Raw genomic sequence first — 25,673 nt, forward strand, 5'->3', positions numbered from 1 at the left:
ACCTGATTTCTCTATAACTCCACATACCATCTGTAGAAAGGTTGATAATACTACTACTTAATAATAAGACGGTTGTGAAGAGTAAAAGAAAGAGTACATATAGCTAACATTGTTGTCAACAGTAAACCTTTAGAGATGAGAAGACTGTTAGAGATGAACTAGTCCAAACACTGCATATCACAATTACAGAAACCAAAGTTTCAAGAGAGGAAATATCTCATCCAAGGTCACACAATTCAGACAGTGTCAGGTTGAAACTGCTAAGCTGGGTCTTTACTCACTCCAGTGATCTTTCTTGTGAAAAAATATTCCTTTTCTTTTCATTCTTTGTCTTAGGAATTAAAATCACTCTTGAACAGTGGAGTCAATACACTTTTTTGAGGTTTGTTTTGTTTTTCAGGGAGCAGCAAGCCTGCATTTTTTTTCCATAGGCAGGATAGAAGAGAGACAGGGAAAGGTAAAAGTGTGTGTGTGCAGGTGCATGTATGTGTGTGTGCACACGCATGCAGTACCCCCAAGTCACCCTCCTCAGGGTAAAGATGCCTTGGGATGCCCAACTGAACAGAGGGGAGAGAGAGAGAGAGAGAGAGAGAGAGAGAGAGAGAGAGAGAGAGAGAGAGAGAGAGAGAGAGAGAGAGAGAGAGATCAGAACTCCCAAGGGAGTACCCACCTCCACAGTCAATAAAGCAAATATGTCACTGGGAGAAGAATTTGCCTCTGACTGCTTCATTCCAGGTTTTAACATTTTCCTTTAAGAAGGACTTTATCAGGCAGAGAGATCTTGCCTTGAATTAGCAGGTGGCATCTTAATGCCTAACAGGGATTATTTGACCACAGACTCAGAGACGGCGCACAGAGATTCCTGAGGTGAGGAAGAAATAACAAAACACAATCCAGAATTGGGCTTATTAACTATCCTTTTTTGGTCAGTACATTCACTGAGCAATTACATAATCCTATACATTAAATAAATTGTCAAATGGGACAATTGTTTCTGACAGAAGAATTCCAATGAACACATATGAGATGATCAATATGAAAAATTTCCATTAGAATACCTCAGTCATAACTGCTGCAGGCAAGGTTGATAGATGCATCCTAAAATTAGTGAGTGAAAAGCGCAGCCTCAAAGTATCCCTCTCAAAAGACTTAATGATGATGGAAATTTTAACATATGTTCATCCAGTTTTTGATACTCCTTCTGCCAGGAGTTAGATCTGGATTCTTCTTCACCGGAGTGGGAACTGGACTCAGGGACTTGCTGCTAAGAAACAGATGTTGGAATAGGGAAAATAATAACTCAGCAATGGACAAACCTGGCAGATACCACCTCAATCAAGCGATCAATGTTATCATCTTTGGTAATAAAACATACATATTGATACTTGTATCACTCTTTGATGTGATGTCATGATAAGCGCACACCATTTCTGTGATATTCTTCCCAAGAATGTATAAACCTATGAATCATGAGAAAATATCAGACTAAACCAATCTGAGGAACATTCTACAAAACACCTGATTAGCATACTTCAAAACTGTCCAGGTTATCAAAGACAAGGAAAGACAGGAGATTTGAGGAGACAGAAAAAGAAATGACATATAAATGCAATGTTGGATTATTATTTGGATTCTGGATGGGGAAACAATAGGGCATTGGTAGAAGACCTGGAAAGATCCAAATAAATTCTCCAGTTTAGTTGATAGTATTAAGTCAATGTTAATTTCCTAGTTATGAATATCACAACATGGTTATTTAAGATGTAAGCCATAGGGAAGGGTACATAAGAGCTCCTATTCTTTGCAATTCTGCAATCCTAAAATTATTTCTAAATTAAAAAAAAAATTAGAGTGAGAAAACTACCCAAATCTCATAAGGATATACTCAGTTATAGCAAAACTATAAATAGGAACCTAATCTGTTTTAACTAAGTCATAGTCATCATGAGGAATGGATTGGTCCCGTGGTCACTTCATCCTATAAGAAAGGTAAAACTACCATTTCATTGCCGCTGTTAAGAGTCTGATTCATAGATTTCAACAATCACAAAAGATGAAGGTATATGATTTTTCAAAGACATGTTAAGATCAGAAAAAAAATGGTTCTTATTACTGGGATGTTTTTACTCTTCATTTGTTTAGAAGTAGAAAACAATGAAGACAGCCAGAGACTTTATTTACTGTATGACTGCCCAGGGAAGTCTTACCATGGGAAAAGCCTGATTTCAGCTGACAACAGAAATGTGTTGGACCCAGGAGCTGTTGAAATTCAAGGTCAGATGTGAAGTCTAGTTGTAGGCTATGTCTGTTTGGAGCCCTCTCTCTGAAGTATCTTGTTTTCCTTGGCTACTGAATTACTCAGGAAGGCTAACTGCTCATAGGAGGCACATGAAAGAACCAGCTTGTTCTCTGGATTGGTGGTGCAGAAGCTATCCCAGGTACATAAATATTCTAACAAGTTTCATCTTGTCACAATAGAGTCATAAAGTTGCTCTGTTCAGCACATGATAATGGTTTTGTAATTCAATTATTGGTGGTATTTGTCTTTGGGGATTTATTTGCCTTAAACTTCAGCCCTCATGTAAAACCCTTTACCATAAATCTCATAAATGCTGCAGCAAGTTTCCCCCCCAACCCCAGGGCACATCTTGCCATGCCCCTGAAAATCTTGATAGCTTTCTCTAAATTATGGGATCTCTCTGTTTAGAGGTGTTGATGTTTTAAGTGCCAGAGCCAACAATAAAAAGTAGTGGGACTAGTCTATTTCCTCTAGTTATTGTTTTTAAAGAAAGATAGATCCTGATAGACAAAGTTCCATTCTCAATACAAAAGGCTGTTTTCAGCCACTTAACTTAAAATTTTATAGAAGGGATTCCTGAGAATCAGAAATAAGATGTTATGAGCCTTAAGTTTTCGAAGAATCCTGAGATTCTGATGCATAAACATATCAGGGCTAGTCATCTGCAAGGATTCATCAGTCTTACAGTTGCTTTTATGATTTTCCTCAGGTCATTCTGAGTTTCTTCTTCTTTTTTTTTTCATTCTGAGTTTCATTCCTACCTAGTCAAATGAGCCAGGTTTTGGGTCATTTGACTACCCACCTGTCTAGAATTCATCATTCCACATCTCATTAGTTTTCTATTTAGACAACCCTACCCACTCCAGTAATCATGTGCTTCCTTTGTGGCTCAGTTGGTAAAGAATCCACCTGTAATGCAGGAGACCTGGGTTTGATCTGTGGGTTAGGAAGGTCCCCTGGAGAAGGGAAATATTCTGGAAATATTCCCTGGACAAGGGAAATATTGCCACTCCAATATTCTGGCCTGGAGAATTCCATGGACTATATAGCCCATGGGGCTGCAGAGAGTCGGACACGACTGAGAGACTTTCACTCACTCACTCATCTAAACTTTGATTTGGAAAATAAATACCTATGGTTATTCCATCTCCAACATCCATTCCTCATCTTTCACTCATTCAACAAATATTTACTGTTCACTCATTTCATCAATTTCAAAATGTTCATTATTTTTTTATTTTAACATCTCTTAAATCAGTAGGTATATTACAATTATTGAAATGATAAAGTTTAATGAGAAGAATTATTTTCACAGATACACAAAATAAGGGTGCGTCTTCATTCCATAAAAGTTTAGATTTGAAGTTATATGTATACACCAGGGACTGTTCTGGGTACTTCACTATCCTAACTTTTTGGTAGGATTTCTACCAAAATTTCTTCTCACCATTGGTCTAGTAACAGATAAATTCCTTTCCTTAGGAACCATGCCCTAGAGACCAACCCTCATCTAATTTAATGTGAATATCTTTGTGCATGTGTGTTTGTGAATCCTTCTTTTTTCTCTTTCCCATTTCTCTGTTTCAACATGAAATGTGTTATTAGTGGCTTATACTATATGTCAATTTTTAACTACAGAATAAAGAATAGGGAACTATGATTCACTAGAGAAGGAATATCACCCAAAGACAGACACTATGCCATAGGCAATGGATTTTTTTATCTTTTTAGGAAGATATTTATCATGTTTTAAGTTACATGGGGAGTTCTCTCATGCTAGACAGATGTGTAACGTTTCTCTTTTCATTTGGAAGTTATATATGGTAAATGATGTGAACAGGAGCTATGTTTTCAATGGGTATACTGTGGTGATTTTGCACTGGATCAGCTTGGCAAAGCTGCAAGTATATTCTCCAGAGTCTCTGTATGGCTTCTAGTTAGAACTGACTGAAAGGAAACATGTGTGAGATTAGCAATGCAGGAGAGAAGCAGCGGCCACTTCACTCTGAAGGTCCTTTTGGCTAGAGGTGATGGGAGGTGATGCAGAAGGACTGGTAGGTTCTTTCTTGCTTGCCCTTGCTCTTCCCTTTCCAGCTACAAGCCCAGCTTTTTTTTCAGACTGACAGCCTTGTGACCTTGAGTTCCAAGTCAGATGCTTGGCTGCCACTCACAGAGGAGCAGCTATGCAGGGACAATACTCTTCCACAGACTTCCATAGGGACACAACCCCACCCCATCAGCTGCAGGCCCCCCGGGGGGGCAGGGGCTGTATCCTCTATCTTCACGGATGGGTGTTAGTTCTGAAAATGACTCAACTGATGTAAATTAAATGAACTGGATAAAGAAGAGTTTTCAAATATTCGAGAAGCTACAAAATTATAAGCTGCTTTTCTGTCCATTGTTCCAAATTCTGGCACAACAAAAATGTATAACGCACACACATTAAAAATGCCCACTGAAACCATAAAGGATTAAACTGAATATCAAAATGAGATGGCCACATTTCAGAAACTCATTAATTCCAAACTTGTCACTATTCCTCTTTTAAATAATAGTTAATATTTATTCATCATGCATCATGTGTTTAGACTTTAACCTCAAATCTCACTTTAATCCTGACAACAAATATATGAGGAGGCCACTATTATGGTAACCATTATACAGATGAGGACGACAAAAGGCTTAAAGAAGTTAAACTCATCATGACATCCTTGATAATAGGATTCTAATAAAATTCTAACAAAGGCATCCTGACTCCAGAGCCCTTACTCTGAAACACCAAACACCACCTCTCACTGACAAAAGAGAACATACAAAGGTGGACAGTGACTGAGCAATAGAAATTATATACGGAGACACTGGACAAATCCAGAGGCTCTTGAACTTGAAGACTAAGTGAGGCCTAATCACCAGAGCTTAGTCATTTTTTTTTTTTTTTAATTAGTCTAAATTAGGAAGTCATAATTATGAGGATTGTTACCCTTTGTTTTGGCCTTTCACTGCATCTCTTGTACTCTGCCATCATAAGAGTTCTTAGAGGGAATCTAGAGAAATGACTGAATCTCAGCTGTTCAGTGATGGAGGAGCTGCAGTCCTTTGAGACAAGAAGTCATCAAGATAAGGAGGACAGGAATCAATGATGGCCATTAGTGAATGAAGGTCATGAGAAAAGTGATGGGCTCAGAGTGTAGCAGGGGAAATTTAACTTAATTTGTAAGGAAAATCTGCTAATCATAGGAAGAGATTAAGAAGTGGAGGAAGGTGCAAGTGGATAGGGAAATAGCACTGAAGTGGAGCTCATTAAAGGAAAAAAAAAGAGATAAAACAGCAACCCTCTCAAGGATAATGAAACTCCTCTTATCCAGCATGCCTAGTACAGGTACCAGAAATGCCCCACTGCAGCTCCTGGTATGTGATCCTGGGCGTGATTTTCTGCTACTTCTCTCTGCTCTTACCCAAGCCACACACACGGTTCATCTCAGAGGCTCAGAACAGGAGAGACTGTCTGGGAGGATGAGGAGTACAAAAGAAGAGAGAATAAAGTCCATACTCCAAAAAAGAAGGGTTTCTTCTTCTGAATCCCATATTCTGAAGTATGTAGAGGATCTCTCGACACTCTTTGGCACAGCTCTCTGTGAGAGCAGTCTAGGAGGCAGCCACTTTGTTTTTCCTTAAATTTGTCTGCTAACATGGATCTCATGACTCCTTAAGACAGTCTGTTGAATTAATAAGTAACCTACTGCATAGAAAAGAGTTCCTTTTACTAATCCAGAATGTCCCCTCTCCCTCCTTCAATACATACTTTGATGGCTTCAGTGGCTTAGAAATCTAACCTTTTCAGGCTGGAAGGAAAAACAGGTTATCTATTATGATTTCCTGATAAATAACATCCATTCAAGATGTGTTTCAATCTAAAGGCTTATGTTTGTGCATATACAAGTATATGTGTAGTAGATTAATTTCACTACCTTATGTGCATTTGTGTGGGGGGGTATGTATGTGTGTGTGCACACTAAAATTTTTGCTATCCATCTATTTTTGCACACGAGATAGAAATATGTTAAAGAGAGTGTTGGTCCTTAAGGAACTTATCTTTTAGCAGAAGAAAGAAATGAAACAAAAAGATAGATACAAAGAACATACTAAGTGCTAAGTTACTTAATAATAACATAATATGCCATTTTTGATTCTCAAAATAAGATATGGAAGAAGGAAAGTCAGCTCTGGCAGGTGAAGTAGTTTTTCAGGATCACCCAGGTAGTGGATAGTGAAGCTCAGATTTGAAGCTGCGCATGATGTCTCTAGGGCTTCCCTGTTGGCTCAGAGGGCAAAGGATCCGCCTGCAATGCAGGAGACCCAGTTTCAATCCCTGGGTCAGGAAGATCGCCTGGAGAAGGGAGTAGATACCCACTCCAGCATTCTTGCCTGGAGAATTCCATGGACAGAGAAGCCTGGTGAGCTACAGTCCATGGGGTCGCAAAAGAGTTGGACACAACTGAGTGACTACTATTACTACCATGTTCTTTCCACTAATCCTACACACAGACCTGTAATACGACCGGCACTATGATGTATTACACTTTATTTGTGACATGATCACATTTATAGTCAAAGGAAGAGATTCTTCCTGCCTAAAAAAATAAGAAGCCAGAACCAAAGAAGGCTACATAGTAGAGGCAGTCATCAGTAAAAGAACATAAAAGTCCAATATTGTGATCCTAATAATGACAGAGACCCTCACATATTACCTTTATATTCAAAGAAAAAAAAAAATACCCTGACACATAGTAGGTGTTAAAAATGAATCACTACAAAAACAAACAAGCAAACAAAAAAGGACAATTTACTCCCAGGTAGGAATATGTTTAAAACCACAGTCATAAGAGGTATAGATTGGTACATAGACTAAGCAGTGCTTAGAATTACTTACTTAGCCTTTAAGATTTTGGCACACAGAATTGGGAGCATGGCAGAAGGGCCAGAAGAAACGTATATTTGAGCTCAGGTTTGTAAGAACCAGGTTACATGCTTATTCTTTTCAATGTTATGTTTTAAGCCATGAGAAAAAAGACAAAATACTTGATCAGAGAAATGCGTACGTGGTTCCTGAAGCAGTAGTATGATAGGAGGAGATGGATGGAGAGGCTTTTTTACTATTCCTAGTGGGAGGGAAGGTGGTGCTGAATCAGTATAACACTAGGGAGAATGGAAGAGCAGCTGGGCAGGTAAAACTTCCTGGAGGTGGAACCTGCGGGACTTGGAAATGCAAAGATTTAAGAGGAGGTGAGTAAGAGAGCGGAGTTGAATATGACTCTAAGGTGCTAAGGCTAGGATACAGGGAATACAGAAATATGGAAGCCCATAGAAAAAGCCGGTTTTGGATGGTGGGATGTTACACTGCTGTCTCACATAAAACTGAAAGCGAGTGATGGTATTATTCTCTACAGAAAATGACTGGCTTCACAGATGTGAGTGAAGAATACAGCAGAGCATCTTTAAAAAATAACCATAACTCTATCTAATCTAATGCTATCAAATATAGCAGTATATCTTCTAGTTATTTTGATAACATAGAGTTTTACTTCATATACATACATATATATATGTATATATATATGTGTGGGTTTTTTTTTTTTTTTTTTTTTTGGTAACATCATTAGATTTTACCCTATTTCCAGTTTGCAAAACCTGGGGAAGGAAAAGTAGAGAGAGTTCTTTTATTATTGAATCCATTAAAGCCAGCTGAGGAAAGAGAAAAGAGTTAGTTATCTCATGCCTTATCCCGTTCAAGTCCCTTTTGTGAGAGTGGCTTAGAGGTCTTAGAGATGCTGGGTTGAATGCCAGCACATCTGAAGGAGGAAGAGGAAGGGTCACGGTGACATGGTAACCTGGTGAATATAAAACAAACTATCAAATGAGGCAAAATAAAATGCTGCAATAGGCTTGGCAGCAATATTCAACAAAGACTAGATGATGAGGAGGAGTGATATGAGTCAGATTCAGAGAGGAAAACTATTTTAAGTCCTGGAGTGTTTTCTGACTGTAGCCAGATATATTAATGAAAGTGTATGGATCTGCCTCATATGCCTGAGGTTAGATGAAAGGACCCTGGGTAGGAGCTGATGACTTCATGTGTGATGGAATCACTTTGCTATACACCTGAAACTAGCACAACACTGTAAATCAATCATGTGCCAAAAAAAAATCAAATGCCTTTGGAAGCAAACAAAAATAAATCAATAAAAAGAGAAAACTGATGATTGTAATGAGCCCCCACATCAGGTAGAGTCTAGAAAAAGTTAGACCTTATTTTTCAGATCCATGAGAATCTGAAATTTTTTTTCCCTTAAAACAGGTTTCCTTTTTCTATTACACGTCTTGAAGAAGTTCTCATCAATAAATTACTTCACACCATTGTTCTGAGGATTGTTTGAAACAACATATTCAGAGCACTCAGCACAGAGCTTGGCACACAGTAAGTGCTCAAGAAATGAGTCTCGTTGCCAAAGATGTGGGGTGGGAAGTCGTTGATACTGACTGACGTTGAACCACAGGGACGGATGAGAAAGTATAAACTTGCTCAAACACACTGAAAATGGAGCCAGAAATATTCCTGGATCCCTCTGCTACAACACAGCTGTCATACACCCCCTGAGGGACATCACTGAAACAAGGATGGCATTCTAGAATGACAGAAGGTTTACTGTCGAGCCGACTGTTAATTTTCATGTGTGAGTTAGTTACAAAAAATGTAATCTGCCATTCAGCTGTCCCTGTTTCCAGCCAGCCCCCTGTATGTCAGAACAACATAATCAATATGTTGCTTGAATAAGGTATGCTTGAGCCTATTTTAAATTAAGCAAAACAGCTCTAAGACTGCCTTGTTTTTTGCACAGATAATAGATTGCTATAGTGGTTCAGTCACTAAGTTGTGTCCGACTCTTGCGATCCCATGGACAGTAGCCTGCCAGGCTCCTCTGTCCATGGGAGTTTCCAGATAAGAATACGTGAGTGGGTTGTCATTTCCTTTTCCAGGGCATCTTCCTGACCTAGGGATCGAACTCGGATCTCCTGCACTGCAGGAAGATCCTTTATCAATTTACTAACAGGGAAGCCCAATAGATTGCTGAGTGGTTTACAATGAAAACTACCTTTCATTCCTTTATCCTAAATTTGAATCATATTCCAACAAACCATATTCATCAACTTCTTAAACAGTAAACTTGGTTTCTGGCAGAAGCTTCACTTACTCAAGGCACGTGGGTACCACTGGTTCTCCTTTCCACAGTCTTCTTCAGCATTAAATGCAATACCTTGGTTTTTATCTATTAAACTGTTAGAAAGTGTGTGTTTGTGTGTTAGTCACTCAGTCATGTCTGACTCTCTGAGACCCCCTGGACTGTAGCCCACCAGGCTCCGCTGTCCATGGGATTCTCCAAGGAAGAATACTGGAGTGGGTAGCCATTTCTTTCTCCAGGGGATCTTCCCCACCCAGGGATCGAACCTGGGTTTTCTCTGTTACAGGCAGAGTCTTTACCGCCTGAGCCACCAGGGAAGTTCCACTGAACTGCTAAACTAACAGTTATTATGGAGAGATACAAGGGGTCCCAAAGAATCAGACGCCAGTGAAATGACTGAGCACACACATAGCTTGGATTCTGGGCTGATCTTCACTGTTGCAAGCAAAAGGCATGGATCTAGATAGACCAAGTTTCAAAACTTGGTATACTACATATTATGTTGCATAAACTATATCACTTTTCTATTTCATCAATAAGGGAATAAAAATCCCTACTCCACAATCTTGTTGTGAGGATCAAGTGAATTGGGGGGACACATGTATACCTATGGCTGATTCATGTTGATGTATAGCAAAACCCATCACAATATTCTACAGCAGCTATTCTCTGATTAAAATAAATGAATAAATTAAAAAAAAAAAAAAAAAAAGACAGAGGAACCAGAGATCAAATTCGCAGAGAAAGCAAGAGAATTCCAGAAAAACATCTACTTCTGCTTCACTGGGCTTCCCTTGTGGCTCAGCTGGTAAAGAATTTGCCTATAATGTGGGAAATGCGGGTTCAATCCCTGGGTTGGGAAGATCCCCTGGAGAAGGAAAAGGCTACCCACTCCAGTATTCTGGCCTGGAGAATTCCATGGACTGTACAGTCCACAGGGTCACAAAGGGTCGAACACAACTAAGTGATTTTCACTGCTTCATTAACTATGCTAAAGCCTCTGACTATGTGGGTCACAATAAACTGTGGAAAATTCTTAAAGAGATGGGAATACCAGACCACCTTACCTGTTTCCTGAGAAACCTGTATCAGGGTCAAGAAGCAACAGTTAGAACCTTACATGAAATAATGGACTAGGTCAAAACTGGGAAAGGAGTATGACAAGGCTGTATATTGTCACTCTGTTTATTTAATTTATAAGAGAGTGCATCATGTGAAATGTCTGGCTGGATGAATCAAAAGCTAGAAGAAAGATTTCCAGGAGAAATATCAACAACCTCAGAGATATGGATGATACCACTCTAATGGCAGAAAATGAAAAGGAACTAAAGAGACTCTTGATGAGGGTGAAAGAGGAGAGTGAAAAAGCTGGCTTAAAACTCAACATTCAAAAAGCTAAGATCATGGCATCCAGTCCCATCACTTTATGGCAAATAGATGGAAAAAAGTGGAAGCAATGATAGATTTTATTTTCTTGGGCTCCAAAATTACTGCAGACGGTGACTGCAGTAATGAAAATTAAAAGACGCTTGCTCCTTGGAAGGAAAGCTATGACAAACCTAGAGAGTGTCTTAAAAAGCAGAGACATTGATTTGCCAGCAAAGGTCCATACAGTCAAAACTATGATTTTTCCAGCAGTCATGTATGGTTTTGAGAGTTGGACCATAAAAACGGTTGAGTGCAGAAGAACTGATGCCTTCAAATTGTGGTGCTGGAGAAGACTCTTGGGAGTCCCTTGGACTGAAAGAAGATCAAACCGCTCAATCCTAAAGGAAATCAACCATGAACATTCACTGGAAAGATTGATGCTGAAGCTCCAATACTTTGGTTACCTGATGCAAAGAGATGACTCATTGGGAAAGACCCTGATGCAGGGAAAGACTGAAGACAAAAGAAGAAGAGGGCAGCAGAGGGGAAGATGGTTAGATAGCATCTCCAACTCAACGGACATGAATCGTAACAAACTCTAGGAGCTAGTGAAGGACAGGGAAGCTTGGCATGCTGTGATCCATGGGGTTGCAAAGAGTTGGACATGAGTTAGCAACTGAATAACAACAAAATCACATACCTGGACCACTGTAGTTACTTAACAAATACATATCCCTATTCTGGAACATTATCTTTCTGACACCTAGCTCTCCCATCTTATTTTCTCCCTAATGAAAATCTATTTTTTTTATTTTATGATAACAGAATCTTTTTTTCTTCCTTTTTAGGAATCTTCTCTCCTCCATCCTTGAGCTATGGAGTTTGACTGAGACTGTATACCACCTCCAATTTCAATTCCCAGAAAAGATATGTGTCTGACCTACATTAGTAATGAACCATCTTACATAGCTCTGATCCAAGCCAGACTACTTGGATCCAATCCCTGGAAATGTGAGGAAAGAGACAGACTGGTTTGATGGAGTTTCCAAACTGTCAGACTGTAAGACTAAATTTGATGATGTCCATCATTGCTATAATAAATAGTGAAATCTAACTTGAGAATGAAGCCAACTTGGGGGAAAAACAGAACTAAGAGATGTAAAAAATCATTTAATATTACTGTAAGCCACTAGGGACTCAATACAGTTCTTAGGTGTCAGGCATATAACCAATTCACAAGAAACATCTCATTTAACTAAGTAGGTATTAATTATCTTCACTTTACAGAGGGAAAAAAAAAGAGGCACACAGAACTAAACTTACCCATGACGCCTTCTTAGTAAATGGCAAAGCTAGAACTCATACCTCAGTATCTCTGAGCCCCTTAAATTCCAAGCTGTACTGCCTCCCAGTATAATTGATTTCTGATGTAGTAAAGAACAAGACCATTAAAACAGTTAGTTGAATAAAAATGCATCTATTCTATTTAGGGCAATATTGTGCTAAGATACGTTTTATAAGATGCCCTAAACATGCAAATCAATTTTGGAAGCAATTTAAACTCCTTGGAAGAGCATTCACATGTATGTCAGTATGATGGTACTACGAATAACCACCATGAGCATAAGGATAAATTCTTACATTCCATAATTGCTTTACAATTACCACTGACTACTTCCAGGGGTAGGAGTGCTATTGTCACCAAAAATAAAGGTATGCCTTAAGTGCACTAGGTGATGAGGAAAGGATATGAATTCATCTTCATTTTTCTCCACGGGAAATGCTATATTATCATCCAGTGTCACATGTAAGTTTGGCACTATAAAAGTTCCCCTCAGTCCCCTCTACACTCCCACAGCCAGGCTTTGAGCAGAAATGATTAAAGAGAGCTTATTTCAATTAAGCTTGCTGAATAATCCTAGATAGCCCAATAGTTCTTATATAATTAAAAAAAAAACTAATTTCCAAGAGTCTAACAAATATTGCTTGGATTGACACCTTCCTGCCAGCCGTAGGATGTTCCTCAGAGTCAGAAAATACAGACCATGTGGCCAGAGACTAATATATTTCATCAACCGTCATGTGCAGTGTGTAATTTACAAGGTCTCATGCTTTCTCTGGAAAATCCAAAGGGGCCACTTTCCAAGCCCAGTTGGAAGGATACACACACAGGCATGGTGGCCAAAAGAGCCTTGGGTTTTCTACTCATCTGCCTAAAACAGGCTAGATTTCCAGAGTTCATAGCTCCAGCCCAGAAAAGTTCCAAGAAGTGGCAGAGTCTACTGATTCAGTAGCTTATAGGCTCTGAAGCCATTCTGCCTGAATCTTAATCCTGGCTTTGCTGCTTTCTGGCTGGGTGACCTTGGCTAAATTATTTAACCTCCCCATGCCAAAGATTCCTTTTCTGTTAGGGATGATAATGCAAGGCTTACTTCATAAAATTGTTCTGAGGATTACATTGCTTAAGTTTGAATAATGCCTACCACAGTGTCAGAGCTTGAATGGAGAAGAGGTCTCTATTCCCAAAGGCAGAGGAGGGGTATCATTTATTTCACTCAACAGACAGATTAATTAGAATTTATATATGATAATGTATAAAGTTTTTATAAAGATAATGATATGACATGTGGTTACAAGCACTTGGTATAATATTTGTATAATAAATAAAATTTGTATAATAATATTTATGTAATAACATTTGGTCACAGATGGAAGACCCCCATTCCAAGAAGAGATAATGGGTTTTCAATTACTACCAGTCAAAGCAATGATGGAATTGTTTATATCCCCAAAATGTGTGTAAATTAGCCCTCAGTGAGCTGAAAAATACTGTGTACCATGTACCATTTAACATAGGAAATTCTCTCATCTCACTTTCCTTTTTTTTTTGATCAATGTTTTTCTTTGTTTCAGTCAGTTGGAACAAACTTCTCTCCAGACTTTCATGAAGTTTTCACCTTCCACTGCTTGGCCCATGTGCAAATGTTCTCAGTTACTCGGAAGCAGGACTTAAAGAAAGATCGGTCTCTCATACTTTCTCATTGGTGAAGCATTGACTCCATCTCCAGGTTAAATGAGGGGAACCACACTAATTTATTTTAGTCTTTATTTATTCTGTGCATATTATTATTTATTTATTCTATGAACATATAACACCCAATAAAGGAGGAAATGAAAATAAACAAAGCAAAACACATGGACTCTCTTTCTAAAAAGGGACTTTATAAGGAGATGCACAAGGAGATGCAAAGTGTCTCATGAATAAGAAACAAAATGAATAAGTGAGAAAGAGAAGAAATGCTGATCAGAAAAGGGAGATTCAGTGACAGTTAGAACTGTTTTCCCAGAGAAGGAGAGGCCAATTTAGATGCCAAAAACAAAGCTTCAGTCATTCCTGAGTGGAAGCAGCAGTGAAGAGGTGGGTGACTTCTATGCAACAGAAACCCTATTTAGTTATCAATATCTCTGTGATGGGAGAAAAAAGTATCTTTCCAAAGAGAAGTCTCTTTGTGTTATCTTTGAGCCAGTTTGTTTGCAAATGACTTGTCTTTCACTTTTTTAGGCAGTTTCACTAGTGTTAAGAGATTTATCTGTTCTCTGGCTTTCAACTCCCACAGGAGTCTCAGGGCAGTGTTTGAGAATGAGAAAAATAAAAATGCATTCCTCTTTGAAGTGAGAGAATTGGAATGGTGAGGGAAGCTATTAGGTACATGGACGTTGCAAGGCTGATGAAAGATAGTGTGATTTTAAGAGGAATAAAAGGGAGGCAACTTTCACTGTCCTAGTTGCAGGAAGCTCATTGGCTTCTAAAAGGTTTTTGCACCAGTAATTCTCAATGATGTGAACAAAGGATATTTAAACTTTTGTTTGAGCTAGTTCCACAGAGCACTGTTTATACCAGCAGAAATCTGGAAGCAACCTAGATGCCTATTCCCTAGACGGGTTAGATAAATTAGGGTAAGACGGAATCTCATCTTTTATATGATTTAGGTTGTAAATTCAAAAGGGACTGATAAGTAATATCAATATTACACTAGAATGTTTTGTATTTACACATGCTTAGGTATTCATAGAATGTTTATGGAAGGAGAAGTGAGAAACTAGAAACATTGGTTGCATCCAATAAGATAAAAAGAATACTTAAAAGAGTCAAAATCAGGAATAGGAAGAGGATCTGCTTTTAGACTAATTAAGATCTACTTATTTACACTGAAAGTCTTTAATTTGAATGTGCATTATATGTGTGTATAACACTTTTAGTAATAAAAATCACTATTAAAATGTTTTTAAGTGTCTGTCTCAAAGTTTCATCAAAATATAACCAAACAAAACATTTGCATAGCTCTTGCTGCCATTAATCTCATTTTTTTAAAGTAATTTATGATACTGCTTTAACAGGCTTACCAGGTTTACCACTCCAATATCACCTCCTGCCCTACAGAATGTGTGTATGTCCCAAACAGAACAGATTTCATGTGAGAGCTCTGGGTGGGAAGATACCAATGCTCATTTTTTCCAGGTGATATCTCAAAATGCTAGTAAATAGAGTGAGACTTACCAGTAGAATCTGTTTGGTACAACCGCTTCCTGGATAAGCTGCCACCTTCTCCCAAATTCAGCAGAGCTGTATAACTGTAGAGAAGACAAAATATTCAGCACCAGGACGTCATGGTACACTGAATGCATAAAACATGATTCACTGGGTTAATGATAATGATAATAATAATAACATCTTCCATTTATTAGTCACCCTTCCTATGCCAGATGAGTGCCCGGTGTATCATCTCTATTCTCCATGTAGATCCTGCAAGACATTGATATCTCCATTTTATAGTTGAGCAAACTCAAGCTCACGAAGATTAACGGATATGTTGGAAATCACATGCCCACTAAATATTAAAATATTTTGGGATTCATATCCCATTCTGCCTGGTAAGCTGTACCACTGGCCCTGGAATATGCAGATTGGTGTCTGAAATACAAAGAAGTCCAAAATCTAGACCTAGTTTTCAGAAAGCCAATAATATAACCCAAATCTGACAAAAAATAATGAGCAATGCATGCAACCACCAGATAAAGGAATTCAAAGGAAGAGGATTCAGAAATCAATTAGGGATGCTTCTGAGATGTATGGTGATTCACCATAGATGTGAATGAATGGCAGAATTCAAATTGACAAAGATAGGACAAGCAGACAAGCAGTACTCACAAAGGGAATAGCATGGGTAAGAGGTGAGAAATTCACGGATGGTATATGCATAAATGTGGCTTATCAAAGGTACATGTAGTCAAAGGTATGGTTTTTCTAGTAGTCATGTATGGATGTGAGAGTTGGATCATAAAGAAAGCTGAGCACCAAAGAATTGATGCTTTTGAACTGTGGTGTTGGAGAAGACTCTTGAGAGTCCCTTGGACTGCAAGGAGATCAAACCAGTCCATCTTAAAGGAAATCAGTCTTGAATACTCATTGGAAGGACTGATGCTGAAGCTGAAGCTCCAATACTTTGGCGACCTGATGTGAAGAACTGACTCATTGGAAAAGACTCTGATGCTGGGGAAATTGAAGGCAGGAAGAGAAGGTGATGACAGAGGATGAGATGGTTGGATGGCATCACTGACTCAATGGACATGAGTTTGAGCAAACTCTCAGAGTTGATGAGGGACAGGCAAGTCTAGCGTGCTGCAGTCCATGAGGTTGCAAAGAGTTGGACACAACTGAGTGACTGAACTGAACTGAATCTAAAATTTAGATTAAAATGTGAGGGCGACTTGAAAAGTCTTTGAATGGCAAGTTAGGGAGAAGAAAATCCGGTCCTGCCGGCAGAAGGAGCCTGTGATGGCTTTTTAAACAGAGAGTAGAGGAACTTCAGGCTCTAACAGCAGCCCACATGGACTAAGCTCTTACTATAATTCAAGTGCTCCTCATGCATTCCTTCATTTAATCCACATACCATCCCTCCCAGTGATATATAAAGCTATTATGCCCATTTTACCAATGGTTATACAGCCGGGGAGATTTCAAGTCCATTTGCTACACTGCTACAATGCTCTCCAAGGGCAACCACAAAGAAACACTGCTCATGAGACAGGGTCTAACCCTCCACATACTCCTTCCCCTCCAAATGTCTTTCTTCTCTTATATCCTGTTCTTAATTGCTGGCTGACCCCTACTCCTGCTCCTCTCCAGTAATTTTCACAGGATGGTTTTACAGGAACCTTTATTTGTGTGTGGGTGATTTTTTTGTTTTGTTTTGTTGTTTGTTTTTTTTTTTTTTTTTTTGCTGCTAGAAGTGTCCTCTGATGGCAGCCCGAAGATTCCTATTGCTCGAGACATTCCGGTTCCCATGGACATTTGGCCGGCTGATTTGAAAATATCATTTTGGAACATCTCTGTTCTGCTATGCGCCTGGTCTGGAACCCACTCACATCCCAGTCATCCACCACTGCGTGTGCCAGATCCCACAGTGAATGGGTGGTGAGTCACTGTGTACTGAGAACCATGATTGTCCGCCCTCTCCAGCCCCAGCGCTCAGCGGAGGGTCAAATGACTCACCAAGTACCTCACCACAGCTGCAGATGTACCAGGCATGGCCAAGAAGTAAGTCAGCTCAGTGAGGATTTACTGACCCTTGGAAGAGCCTGCTACGACACTGTGTACACTGGATCAAAACACATCCTGAAGTCAAAAAAGAGGCTGAAGTATTTGGCTACCAAAGCGAGCCGCTCACTTGGCCCCAGCTACACAGTATTTGGGCATTCAGCCAAGAAGAATCTGTGACTTTTCCTTTCAAGTTTTATTATTTTTCCCTGCCCTGCAATGCTTGGGTTGGGGGAGGCTTCCTGGGTACATTTCATGCTTGATTCATTTTAAGAGTGCTGAGGAGAAAAGGGGAGACAGTTCCCCTCATAGAGGTAACAGAAGACACAACAACATCCTCCCTCTTAATTCAGATGCCAAGCAGACAGAGGGTGCATGTCCGGCTTCCCACTATGTCCCGGACACTTGCGTTTTAATATTCAAACTTGGATCAGAACAGTAATCATTTGATCCTGAGTGTCTGTGGCTTCCTCCCTCTTGCACCATCTTTTTTTTTTAAAACTTAAAGCCCAGAGCTGCACTGCTTTCTATGAGTTCAAAGGGAACAGAAATCATGCCACTGTGTATGCCTATAGCAATTTATAAGTGTATGTTAGTATCTATATTTATATACAAAGATTTATGCAAATCTAAGAGAATCAGGGTGGTTTGAAATAATAATAATTCTGTGTGAAGGCTAGACTCACATATATTCTGAAAATCATATATAAATTCTGAGCTCTCCTGCAGCTACACCAAGGGACTGCTATCTCTGTCTTCACATAGAATTCATCTCAGTGAGGAATTGCTGGGTGCCAGCATCTATGTGTGTGTTTGGGTGTGTGTTTTCCTCTATGTCTTTTTAAATTGATCCCTCTAGGCTTGGATGCAGAACCTGTGGACCAGTCAGGTATGTCCCATGATATTTGTCTTTATCCTCTTCAAGGAGATGCTTTGTTATTTGTGAGCATCTAGAGGCCCCTCAAGCAGTGGGTACATCAAACAATCCAATAAACCAAGACTCTCTTATTCAGCTCAGTGACATTTCTTATAGTTTCCTATCTCAAAAGGTACCCTCTCATGTCAGTGGACTTGCCTTCTCCCCTTTCCATTAACACCTGGGCACATGCCCCCTGTCATGCCTTCCCTGGTGCTACCCACTCTGGCAGAGGTGGCTTCAACGCTTGCCTACCACAATGCCAGTCTTCTTTTTAGGTCCAGATCAGAGGACATCTTTTCTATGAACCCTCTCCTACACACTGAGATTTCCTAGTGGCCTCATTTCCAAAGAACTATGGTACAAGAAATGCTATCAGACTATAGTCCATATATTTAACTTTCTTAGTAGTGTTTCAAGAGAGCCTTTTATAATGCAAGACAGAAATCCCTACCTATCTAAACTCACTCTAAAATATCTGAGATCATCCCTTCCCTCTCTGATGAGATCACAAAGTTTTTATGTGTCTGGAATTCCATCTTTTTGTATCTACACAGTGCCTTGCACATAGTAGATGACCAATGGGGAAAAATAAAGTATTGACTTTACATCATGCAAATTCCCTAGTGATGGATCTACCTAGTAAAACACTCAGGTTTCCCAAAGAATAGACAAAGGTAATTTAGCAGAGGAAGATGTTTTACTTCCATGGATCCATAGCTAGAGGCCTGTACCTAAAACCAACAAACAAAACTATAAATATCCGCACATTTGAAATTCCCAAGGACTTGAAGGCAGGGTCTTATATATTAACCCCTACACAGAGCTGCTCTGTATACTCCACTTCAAACCTTTCCTCTCTAAAAATTTAATTGTCCAGCCTGATGTCACACCAAGAAAAGGAGAAAACAACTCATAGCCATCCAAGTTAATGTGTTCATTAAACCTGCAGAGTCTGACAGCAAAGTTTTCCTCTTCAAAATAGAGAGTGCTACCCAAGCCTTTTTTTTTTTTTTTTTTACCCAGTGACTATCTCAGCCACCAGTAGAAGGCTTTCTGTGTAGGATGAGTCAATGTCCTTTAATAAAATTCATAGCGGTGGCAGCACCTAAATAAGATTTATTTCCCTCCCTGTCTCTCTCCAGCTCCAAGGTTTCTTTTGACTGTCAGAACACAGAACTGAGAACTATTATTACTATCTGTCACATCAGAGAAAGCATGCACAGCTTTCTCCAGCAGTGCCAAACCTAGAGAAAGAGAGAGGGTGAATGATCAGGGAGGCAGAAAAGAATATCTGAACTAGTCTTAGGAGAGCAGTGCTCATCTACTAATCCTCTGTCATGACCTCCCCAGATACCTGCTTGGAAGGGTTTAGACCTGTTGTGTGTTTTTTGTTTCTTGTTTTTTTTTTACTAATCCTGGTACAAAATATTAGCGAAAAAATTAAAGGAGTAGACATTTTAGAAAGGAAGAGGGGAAAGATTCTGGTTAACAAAAGAATGCAAGGCAGATGATTCTTCCAGTTTAGAATCACTCTAAACTGTCTGAGACTGCCTCCCCATCTCAGTAAATGTAAGTTAATGAGCACAAACTCATTGCTCATATAAGCTCAAAATGTATTAGCGGCTCAAGGTCCAACTCTCTACTCTGATATTACCCTAGTGTAGGGGCTTTCAACACTTCTTCCTGCCATGTTCCTCTCCTGAAGAGTTAGTCAGTCCTTCTTTCCTTCTTTTTATTTTTTGACAACTTGATAACTATCACATTGGCTTGTTTTCTTGCCATCTGTCTTTGTCTGCCATATGAAGAGTGCAGATAAAAATGCAATTAATTGCAAAGGATGCAATTTCAAGGGTTGGTTTTATTACCAGCTTTCAACCAACTGTACAATCCTCTCTGGTGCCATCCTGGAGAGCTGCAAGTTGGCTGAGGGGCAAAGGCTCCAATGGAGAATAAAGAGGGAAGCCACAGGGGGACAAACAGCTTGGGGGTTGGCAAGAGTGAGATCCACCAACTATGCTCAGGATTCTTAATTGACAGCAAAATAAGAAGGGCTGGAAGAAGTGGGGTATGAGAGCAGCTCCTTCCAACTTTCATTTTCCATCTTCTTACCATTCACCTTTTGGTTGAATTTCGAGCAGAACAGCATCTTTTTTTTTTTAGCATCTTTTTTTTAAATAGAAATTCAACTTCCTTGTGGTGATGCAAAAGCTTGCAAGCATTGCTGTCCCTGGAAAGTCTTCTCAATTGTTCTAAATCAGATCAATGCAGCCCCTCATTTTATAGCATTAAGATAGGGACCTATTAGGAATGTTCTTTTGCACCTAGGAAATCAGTGCAAGGACACCATTTGGCAAAAGGTAAGAGTGATAGCATGTTTCAGTCTTTGAAAGTGAAACCTGCTCAGTCAAATCCGACTCTTTGTGACCCCATGGACTGTAGCCCTCCAGGCTCCTCTGTCCATGGGTATTCTCCAGACAAGAATACTGGAGCGGGTTGCCATTTCCTTCTCCAGGGGATCTTCCTGTCCCAGGGGTTGAACCCAGGTCTTCTGCGTCGCAAGCAGATTCTTTACCATCTGAGCCACCAGGGAAGAGTTTCAGTCTTTGATGGGTTGGATGCTTTCACCATAAAGGTCGCCATGGCAACTTTCTCATCAGGAGGCAGGTCCTGGGTCTCCTCCACAGGCTTCCAGGTTGGAGGAACACTTCCTGCGGTTGGCTCTCCTCAAGGTTGCCTGCTCCCTCCCCTCTGCGGCTCTGCCCTTAATAGTTTCAGAGACAGGAGGCTTGCAAATTGTCCTTCCTGAAAAGGCTGACAGAAAACCCTGCCAGTTCTATTTGATCTGCCTCATCCTAATACCACCCTGGGGATGGCCTGGGTACAGAGTACTCAGTCACCTCATGACTCTCCAGCTCTCACTGCTGTTACTGCACTCTTTTTAACAAGAAAAGAGATGGGGCCTTCAGGACTTTCAATCAATTTCTAGTGCCAGCCCTGGGGCATTGCAAATATCAAGCTTCCTCCTCCACTAGCCTCCCAGGAAGAAAGAGAAGCAATCCAGAGAAGTCCATGGTCTTCCGAGATGAGCTCTGATCCTCTGGCTGCACAGCAAAAGAGGCCAGAACTCACTCAGTGGGGAATCACATCATGACTGACCTCAAACTTCACCCACTTCTAACACAAGTCTTCTCCTTGGCCAGTGGGGACAGGAGCACATACAGAACCGTGATGACCATCCCACACCAGCTCCCCCACCTCCAAGAGATGCAAGTTCCTCAAAGGAAAGGCTAACTTCTCAGCATCTATCATACATGATATGTAGTAGTGTGTTGTATTTAGTCCAGATTGCTATGGTGGCTTATGTAAGACATTAAAAGCAGAAAGTCTGCCCAAGTTCTCAAGGTGGGACTGGGCATACAGTTAAAATCTCTTAGGACAACAATATGAGGAAAGAGTGTTCCAGGACAAGCAGGTCAATCTGAGTAAATAAACAGAACAGAAAAAGTTAGAGCAGTATCCTTGTTCTTCTTTTGTCAACCGTGAGAGACCCAGCTTGGCGGGGGTGGGTAAAAAAAAAAGTGAAGTGGGAGCAGAGGCAATAAACACAGCCTGGGATCAGGTTGGGTGGAGGCAATCCAACCAAAACTTGTGGGGAGCTAATGGAGACTGGACTCACCGGACAATGAGGTCAAAAAACAAGGGCCCCCAACGCTTTGCTGATGAAGAGTGAGCAGGAATGATGACATGTCACCAGCTCCATCGATTTCTCCTGAGGTTGGATTTATCAGACCTGTCACTGGCCATCCCCCAGCTGGCAATGAAGTCTGTCACATGCCCCACAGTCCAGTTTGGCAGGATTGGGGGATTAGACATATGGAACTTGAGTGGGCAGGGCAGCAAGGGTCAATAGGTGACAGTGGACCGGTTCAATTTGTGGCTACTTTCTGTGCTCCCAGATCTGGATGTACTTAGGGAAATTTTCAAATGGAACCTTAGCCTTAAAGGTTCTACAATATAGATGCAGAAATAGAGAATAAATAAAATAATTAGATGCTAAGCATCTATATCACAAATCCCCCATATCTAGACACTGACAGGAAAAAATGAATAGCTCTCAAGAGCCATGTAATTGTACCATTATTTAAATGCATAGATGATGAAACTTAGCAAGTTTTGAGAGATAAAAATAAGCAAGAGGAAAAACTTGTTGCTTGGAACATTTTGGAAGTGTGCTTCCGTAAGATAGATCCATCAGCCATGTGGAGATGGGACAGAGGGGACAGAGCAGTTAGCAAATGGCTGAGCAGAGCAGGGAAGAGATGGGTGCCTGGATGAGCCAGGGCCCCTGGATGTGGGAAGGCGGAAAGGGAAGAAAAATACCAACAATAATAACAGTAAACAAAATTTTAAAAAGAAAAAATCTGACCAGGACTGAGCATAAGAGAGGGTCATTTCATTTAAGTATAGCTTATATACACACACACACATACATGAGTTTGCGTGTGTATTCTATTTCAGATTCTTTTCTATTATAGGTTATTGCAAGATAATGACTATGACTCCCTGGGCTATACATACACAGGCAACTATAAATTTTGTCTTAAATTTGAATGATGGGTTTTAGATACTTTTTGAGAATATCTAAATATTTAATCTAATCATTCCAAGGACTACTGATTTATTTTTATCTATTTCATTTTAGTTTTTAATTTTTTATTGAAGTATAATTGATTTACCAGGTTGTGCTAGTATTTGGTGTACAGCAAAGTGGTTCAGTTTTATTCATAAATACATTCTTTTTACATATTCTTTCCATTATAGGTTATAACAAGATGTTGAATATAGTTCCCTATAATATATAATAGAAGTTTGTTTATCAATTTTATATACACAGTAGTGGATATCTGTTCATCTCAAACTCGTATTTTATGTTTCCCTCACTCCCCTCTCCCCTTTGGTAACCATGTTTGTTTTTTATGTCTGTGAGTCTGTTTCTCTTTTGAAAATAAGTTCATCTGTGTCATATTTTCAGATTCCACATATAAGTTATATATGATATTTGTCTTTGTCTTCCAGACTTACTTTACTTCATATGATAATCTCTAGGTCCATCCGTGTAGCTGCAAATGGCATTATTTCAGTCTTTTTTTAATGGCTGAGTGATTGTATCTGTGCATGTGTATTTGTGTGTGTGTGTGTGTGTGTGTGTCACATACCTTATCTATTCATTTGTCAAGGGACATTTCGATTGCTTCCATGTCTTGACTATTGCAAAAAGTGCTGTGAACTTCAGGGTGTATGTATCTTCTTTAAAGCAATTCTGTTTATTTATTTTTGACTGTGCTTGGTCTTCAGGCTGCAGGGCTACTCTCTAGCTGTGGTACATAAAGGTCTCACTGTGGTGGCTTTTCTTGTTACGGAGCACAGGCTCTCGGGCACGTGGGCTTCAGTAGCTGCAGCACGTGGCCTCAGTAGCTGTGGCTCCCGGGCTCCAGAGCGCAGGCTCAACAGCTGAGGCACACAGGCTTAGCTGCTCCGTGGCATGTGGGATCTCCCCAGATCAGGGACTGAACCTGTGTCTCATGCATTAGCAGGCAGATTCTTTACCGCTGAGCCACCAGAGAAGCCCCATGAAGCATATGTATCTTTTTGAGAGTCTTTTCTGGATAAATGCCCAGGAGTGGGATTGCTGGATCATATGGCAGTTCTATTTTCAATTTTTAAAGGAATCTCCATTCTGTTTTCCACAGTGGCTGTACCAATTTACAGAAGGAGTCACTTCTGAAAACTCTAGTCATTTTGCTGGGCAAGGGGAAATTTTACACACAGACCCCTGGGACCAGAGCTGGTGGGTGCAAGGTTGGAGGAGGTGAGCAGGGGTCACAGTGCTTGTGGCACAAGCTGGCCTGCTGAGTCACAAGGGACTGTTGGCTGCTGGGAATCAGCCAGGGACAATTCCCTTCTTCCTCTCCCTTCCTCTGTTGCGTGATCTTCAAACAGCAGTTTTCCCTCTGCTGTGAAACTTAGCTCCTGAAATGCATACTACAACATCTGTCAGAGGGAACAGGTCTCACAGTAGGTTGGACATGGGGAAGATGGTTAAACAAAATAGAAAAAAAAAAAAGGCAATTAAAGAAAAGAAAATATCACAATGGTTTTTCTAGGGAGGCAGTGTTTGGTGCAGTGAGGACAGAGTATGAAGAAGATCAAACCTGGACTAGACTCCTGGCTCTACCAACCACCCTAGGGAATTTTCTTAACCTTTTGGAGCCTCAGATTCCCCAAATATTAAATAGGCATAAAGATAAAGTCAATGTTTCATGTAAGAAAGAAGTTGAGGAATCAATGCAAAAAGCCTGGCAGAGGGCTTACTATGGAGTAAAGGGTCAGTCCTAGTTCTTACCCTTTCCTCTTCCTGCTGATCTTTGCCTCCAGCCTGAACTGCCCACAGACCCTGAAGAAACAAGGAATGGCAAGGAGAAGCAGGTGTGATTGCTATTTTCTTCTTGACTTTCAGGAAGCAAGGAAGGATCCTAGATAACACTTGCATGCCCCTTGCCTCTAAGGTTGGATATTGCTTAGCTTGGCTGTTCCTGGAGTAGCTGAGGCCATCTGACTTTGGACCACAAGGCTTATTCTGGGACATTTTCTCATCATGCCTGCAGCGAGATCAGCCAGGAAGGCACTGAAATTAAGCAAGTCAGGTGAGTGAGAGCCTTGCCAATTTGAATTTGTGACTTTTCATCTGATACTATTTTATAGTACAGGATCTGGTCATTTCAGGAGGCTGGTTTCTGACTTCTGGTTTCTCTTCCTCTTGCCAGCTATGAGATCCTGGCTAGGCCTCTGGGTCTCTTAGACCACTGAGTGTGCCATTTATAATTTGTACTTACAATATCCTCTTATGCTGAAGAGAGGAAGTTGGACAAGGTAACATTGAAATTTTTTTTAATATGAAATTCAGAGTCATAAATTCACAAAATGTGTCTATTTATAAGGCCAAGACTTCCTTCTCCCCAAACCACTCCCCTCTGTGTCAACACTGTTGGTTACAACCACTCTTGAAAAGGAAGAATACAGGAAAATGTCAGTGTTACTGGATTTCTAAAGGGCCACTCTGAGAGACAGGTTTAAGAAAGAGGTCCATGCTCTTCTTAGGATGTCAAATGTCTTTCAAAGTTCCCCGGACGGATGCCTGGATTTAAGAGGCATCTTAATCCATTTAGACAAGTGGTGGTTAGAACAGATCGA

At 40.1% G+C, this 25,673-nt stretch overlaps 1 protein-coding gene across 5 annotated transcripts in view; it reads right to left on the reverse strand.

Annotated features, from left to right (window-relative positions):
• SORCS1 (sortilin related VPS10 domain containing receptor 1) overlaps positions 1-25,673 on the reverse strand; it is a 581,948-nt gene that overhangs the window by 176,072 nt on the left and 380,203 nt on the right. For all 5 annotated transcript variants that reach the window (XM_061162594.1, XM_061162593.1, XM_061162595.1 and 2 more), the window contains exon 5: positions 15,464-15,537. In XM_061162594.1, the coding sequence (XP_061018577.1) occupies positions 15,464-15,537 (74 nt within the window). The remainder of the gene's footprint in view (positions 1-15,463; positions 15,538-25,673) is intronic.

The sequence above is a fragment of the Dama dama genome, chromosome 15 (genome assembly GCF_033118175.1).
Source record: "Dama dama isolate Ldn47 chromosome 15, ASM3311817v1, whole genome shotgun sequence".
In the NCBI taxonomy this organism is placed as follows: Eukaryota; Metazoa; Chordata; class Mammalia; order Artiodactyla; family Cervidae; genus Dama; species Dama dama.